General features: G+C 42.1%; 1 protein-coding gene across 1 annotated transcript; it reads right to left on the bottom strand.

The window, feature by feature from the left end:
• Positions 1-1027: 1027 nt before the first annotated feature.
• calr (calreticulin) lies at positions 1028-5288 on the bottom strand. Its single transcript, XM_086282002.1, has 9 exons — positions 4989-5288; positions 4346-4447; positions 3894-4097; positions 3686-3780; positions 3344-3553; positions 3089-3202; positions 2757-2900; positions 2439-2531; positions 1028-2315 (listed from the first exon to the last, which is right to left on the bottom strand). Exons 1-9 carry the CDS (start codon positions 5080-5082, stop codon positions 2088-2090), a joined length of 1284 nt encoding a protein of 427 aa, XP_086138128.1. The 5' UTR covers positions 5083-5288; the 3' UTR covers positions 1028-2087.
• Between the last annotated feature and the right edge of the window lie 446 nt (positions 5289-5734).

Raw genomic sequence — 5734 nt, 5'->3', positions numbered from 1 at the left:
AAATAACAAAAGCCAATGGATGCAGAGATAAATAACAGATAAATAACAAATAAAGACTTGAAACACCCACTCTATGAATTTCTTTACTTTTAGTTGCGTCATTTTGCTATCGGCAATTCATTTTTCTATGGGTCGTTCTAAAATATATTTTAAATGTCTAATATATAAGGCATTTAAAAATAAATATATAGATAAATAGAATATCCACTACGACCAAACACATTTTTATTTAAGTTCGAACACTAGTGAAACACAGCAAATTTTGCAAGTCTGACTTTACGTTTTCAAAGTAGAATAAAAATAGAAAAAAAAATGAAAAATAAAAATAAAAATGAAAAAAATGAACTGTTAACATCTGTTATTTTGCCTGTCAATCTATTGAGTTTAATAACAGGAAGCAGAACTGCCCAAGCTGATAAAGTCGGTCAAAGTATAGGAAAATGACAATGAGGACAGAGAACTACGACATTTAAATACAAAGAATATTTCATTATTCGACTGAAATTCCTGCAAAAATTTCAAAAAGCCTCATAAGACAAGTGTTGTTCACCTAGTCTTAGTTTTTAGTCTAGTTTTATTTAACTTTGATAACCTTTGTGAGTAGAAAATAAAATACAGACGAAAGGAGAAGATTCAAATGTAAATGCAGCTGAAGTATACCCAGGTACTGCAAACTGTAGTTTACCTTAAACCTTGAGTTTAAACTGTAGCACAACCTTTGATGAGCCCGGTGAGCAGTAAAAATAAAATGATTGCCAAATTTGAACAGATATCCAAATCAAATGAGGGAACCAAATTAACATTCATCCATCCGTGTTCTTCTGCTGTGGCCTGTCCCAGTTGTCATGGGTCAAGATTAAGGGGTCTACGCTAACCAGGCCATCACCTACACAATAACAAATTAATTCAGAGTCTTTGGACTCTGGGAGGAAGCTGGAGAAAACCCACCCGGGGGAAAAGGGAGAACAGATAAATAAAACATGTTGACACACACGCACAAAAAAAGACACAAAATTTCACAAGGATCTTTTCATTGTTTTCTTCTGGCTGTTTTATTGGACAGATCACCTGCCTTTGTTTTTATTTTACACAGCAACACAAAAATCGCCCCACTTCATTTACTACCATTAGTACAAAATGTCTTTTACAAAAGGAGCCTCTGTCAGACTGTTGGGACAGTGTGTTGGGGTACAGCAGTGCAGAAAACTTGGAATCAAAAATCAGGAAACGAGACGTATACACAAACGGCGAGGAAACCTAAAGTGTGTGCGTACCAAACGCCCAAATGTTCTGCTACTGGGGTGGTCTTAATGTACATCCTAAGTTTGAGTAGAGCTTATTTAGACACACGAGACTATAGTATGTGCACTGAAGTGGAAAAAGTGTTACCTATACAGTACAAAACTATGCAAGGGACTTCATCTTAAAGCACCTCATGTTACCATCCCACTGCAGACTGATTTGTTTTCTTTTTTTCCACTTTTGATCAGGTTGTCAAATGTAGTGTTAGTCCTACTGCACTCTGGTTGCCGTGCCAACAATCCTCGTTTGAATCAGATAGTGGAAACAGAAGAAGGCAAAATAACCTGGATGACAACATCAAATCCTATCTAATCCTTTCAGCCCGACAGGAATGAGAGAAAGAAAAATGTACAAAAATAAAAAATGAAAGGCAAACAAAACACGTGAGGTAAACCAAACGTTTTGCTGGTACCAAAGCCTCCATACCAAATAAAACTTCTCATCTCATCACAATATTACACTTCATAACAACCCAGATTTTGTAAAATGTAAATGACAATTCACACGTTTGTGTTAAAATGTCTGGTTTTGACATTCATTTGACATTAATTATGCTTATCACTAGTCCTCGTTTAATAATCATCATTATAATAGTAGTAGTAGCACATGGAAACAAGAAACAGAACATTTAATTGCCCTTTTCTGACCGATCACCTTGCTTTGTAAACAAAGAAATGGAAAAAGCCCTTCCCACCCAGCCCCCACCCCGGGGTGTCAGTCGTCAGGGTCTCAGTCTCCAGCCTTATTCCAACGGCCCACTGACACAGTCTGAGCAGTTCTTGAGTTTATAACTCATCCTTGAGGTTAGAGTCTGTGCCTTCCTCCTCCTCTTCTTCCTCCTCCTCCTCTTCCTCGTGCTCTTCCCCTTCCTCCTCCTCTTCGTCCTCCTCCTCCTCCTTCTCTTCTTCCTCCTCCTCCTCCTCCTTTGCCTCTTCTCTCCTCTTCTTGTTCTCATCCTCGCGCTTCTTTCTCTCGTCTTCCTCTTGGCTTTCCTTCATCTTCTTCTCAGCATCCTGGAGAAAATGCGAACAATGAAAATAAATATATCAACCTATATGAAAAGCTCATTCCTTTTTATTAGTGTTGACACTGACGTGAAATTAGAATTACAGGGTACAGGGCTAAAACGAGCATACCTTAGTTTTGCCCCATGTGTCGTTGCCAACTTCCTCTGCCAGGTTTGGATCGTTTGTGATTAGAAAGTTGTCAAAGATAGTCCCAGACTTGACCTGCAGCCAGACACAAGGGCAACGCATATTTTGTTATCAAATCTTTAAAGAAAACAAGCACAATCACAAACTCAAAGAGTTTCTTCCTGGGAAAACATGCATAGTTTTCCCAGCAGCTCACACAATACAGAGCAAGTAACCAAATTGCTGGATCAGTGTAAATAGTTTTAAAATATTTCAATAAATTTCATTATGCATTAAGATGTAAATACACATCCAGCTTACCTGCCACAAGTCGAGCCCAATCACCCCGACGCTGTCGTATTTATAGATCTCAGAATCGGCCGTGTACTCGGGGTTGTCAATCTCAGGGTGGATCCACTTGCCCTTGTAGGCAGGGTTGTCAATCTCTCTGGGCTTCCACTCACCCTGCGGACAGCAAACACACACAGAGAAACTGGGGTTAAAACACAAAGCGGCTGACAGTGTAAACAGAGTAAATATTTTTGGATAATATTCCAATCCTATTGTAGGAAGCTCGCTGATGTGCAAAGCTCAGAAAAATAGCACAGAATAAATACTGACTGCATGAAGAGTTAGAATCACTGGATATGCACCTTGTATTCAGGGTTCGTGACCATCGGTGGCTCCCACTCTCCATCCATCTCATCATCCCAGTCATCGGGCTTCTTGGCATCAGGATCTGGGATGTTCTCTGGTTTGTCCCAGTCCTGCAATGAAAACAAAAACAACAAAACATTTGAAACACGATCAACCTATCAAAACTTTTAAAAAATTGAAACAGTGTTGCACACGTGAGACAAGTACTATCATTAAAGTGATGCCCTGAAAGAATGCCAGGTCACACTGACCTCAGGTTTCTTATCGTCAGGGTCAGGAATCTTCTCCCTGTCATCCCAGTCCTCTGGCTTTTTGGCCTCGGGGTCCTTGATTTTTTTGGGAGGCAGGAAGTCCCAGTCATCCTCCAGATTGCCAGATTCCACCTTCTTATTGTCTATCTTAACCTCATAAGTGTTGTCAGGGTTGACGACCAGTGTGTACAAGTGGGTGTACTCATCATCCTGCAGGGCAGAAAAAAAGGTCAATACATGCAACTAACAGCATATTACCATGTAGTTTATTTTTAATTGTTTAAGCTCATGCGTCCTTATATTGTGGTGCTTTTTATTAGAAGTAGCTTTCCCATGCGTCACCTTGCACCGGATGTCCTTGTTGATCAGGTGGTTCTTGCCTTTGTAGTTGAAGATCACGTGAACTTTCTTTGTGCCAGGGCCGCAAATATCAGGACCTGAACGAGCCCACAAATACAAAGTGACAGTGAATGTCTGTGTGTAGCAAACACTGCTCTGTTTATCCAACAAAAGCAATACCATTTAACACACCATCCTTTGGTCCACTTACCAAACATGATGTTGTAGACAGAGTCTCCATGCATGTCCTCCTGGTTGAGCTCGGAGGGAAACAGTTTAATGTAGCCTCCGCCACAGTCGATGCTCTGCTCGTGTTTCACGGAGAACTGTATGACTAAAGGCTGGCCCTTGTTGCTGAAGTCATCAAAACGGGCTGACAGTGCATAAAAACGGGCATCCTGGCTCGTCTGCAGACCTGCAGAAACAACGGTGTTACTGCAGGGAAGATCAAGCTAAACCAGCGAGTACTCCTGTTCTGTCTTAATGAAACAGTACGGGTTAATTTGATGCTCTGTTCTCAAGTTGAAGAACAGAGAGGAGGAAGACCGCCGTGCTGATACTGGCAGAGCTCCACGAGGAAGCAAACACGCGCCTCTGACAGCAGGTGTCTGACAGGGTAGTACAGTGTAATTATGCAACACATATCAGCGCCTTCCTGCTTACCTTTGTCTTTCTCTTCATCACCGTAGAATTTCCCAGCAGTCAGGACAAACTTCCCATAATCGGACTTGTGCTTGGATTCCACCCAGCGACTCATCCAGGCATCTGCACAAACAGGTTCAGAGTCAGCTGCCCAGCAATCACCAAGACAAGACTCACAAAACTCTGTTAATCCAGCCTTCGATACAGAGTGTGTGTGTGTGTGTGTGTGTGCGCGCGCGTGTGGGTGGGGGGCATACTGCGGGATTTTGTGACCGCCTTCACAGATGAAAGAACAGGACAGCTGGGAGAAGGAGGGTAGCAGTGAATGACCAGGGGAGAGATGTGCAGCAGTGGGGGGAGGGGGGAGGCAGACGGGGTGTGATAATAGCTTTGAGGGCTGGGAAACATAAAGCAGGGAATATGAATAAATCAATGAATGGATGAGTGATCGGTTGGTCTTCTAGACTAATCAGCTGACGATGTATTCCACAAATTGCGGTAAAATCATGAGAAATAACCGTAACAATCCACGCCGATATGCGGACATGAAAAATAGCCATCATCCATCTCAGTCAGCACCACAGCATCTCAAGCATGTACAGCAGCAACAAAGAAAAGCAAGCACTTCAATCCTATCTGTGTAATGTTGTGTGAAAGCGCTCACCGCCGTCTTCAAATTGCTCGCGGAAATAAACTGTGGACTCGGCCAGTACAGATGCAGCCGACACGGCCATCAAAAGCAGGCACAGTGCTGTCATGGCGACGAGCTGAAGCAGCCGGTCAAAAACGAACCAATTACAAATAAAAATGCCCGTGTAGAAAGATTTTCTCTAAATAAGGCGAAGCAGCGTTGTCTGTCAGTGCGGTATCCCCATACAGTGATGCTACAGTGAGAGCCACCGAGACGCTGCCGCTTCTCTCCTCTCGCCTCGGAACAGATGTCTGAATCTGATTGGACGACGGTTGCTAACCTCAATAAGGAAGCGCGACCGCTTAAAGCCAATCAGAGGACAGAGAATCCGGACGAATACTTTCTGCAGCCAATGGGAGCAGACCACGCGTTTGCCTGATACACGCCCAAAGGAAGGATGATGCGCCGTGGGTGAATCACATGCAAGGGGAAAATGCAATATCAGTAACAACACGAGTATAACTAAAGCTAAACAACGTGAACTACATATAAATATACATCTAAAAAAATAAATGAAATAATTCGAATCGGTAGGAAAAAAATAATTTTCTATAAAAATAAATAATTTTTTACATTCTTAACAAATGTTTTCACGCCTGATCTCGTGCAGCATATCTATATCACCTCAGGCGTGATTTTCTTGCCTTATGTAAACTAAACTAAACACAGGAGATTCCACAGAAATATACATCACAGGCGTAACAACTCTGTAATAGGTC

The sequence above is a fragment of the Aulonocara sp. 'chitande type north' Nkhata Bay genome, linkage group LG23, assembly GCF_057382095.1.
Source record: "Aulonocara sp. 'chitande type north' Nkhata Bay isolate Kocher_YH1m ecotype deep benthic linkage group LG23, A_spYH_male_GT1.1, whole genome shotgun sequence".
Lineage (NCBI taxonomy): Eukaryota > Metazoa > Chordata > Actinopteri > Cichliformes > Cichlidae > Aulonocara > Aulonocara sp. 'chitande type north' Nkhata Bay.
This window is presented reverse-complemented; position numbering and strand designations above follow the sequence as displayed.

Coding starts and splice junctions, on each gene's coding strand:
- calr (XM_086282002.1), bottom strand. CDS start 5,082: ATGACAGCACTGTGCCTGCTTTTGATGGCCGTGTCGGCTGCATCTGTA. Junction 4,098..4,345: donor TGATGAAGAGAAAGACAAAG/GTAAGCAGGAAG, acceptor TTGTTTCTGCAG/GTCTGCAGACGAGCCAGGAT. Junction 3,203..3,343: donor CTGACGATAAGAAACCTGAG/GTCAGTGTGACC, acceptor TTTTCATTGCAG/GACTGGGACAAACCAGAGAA.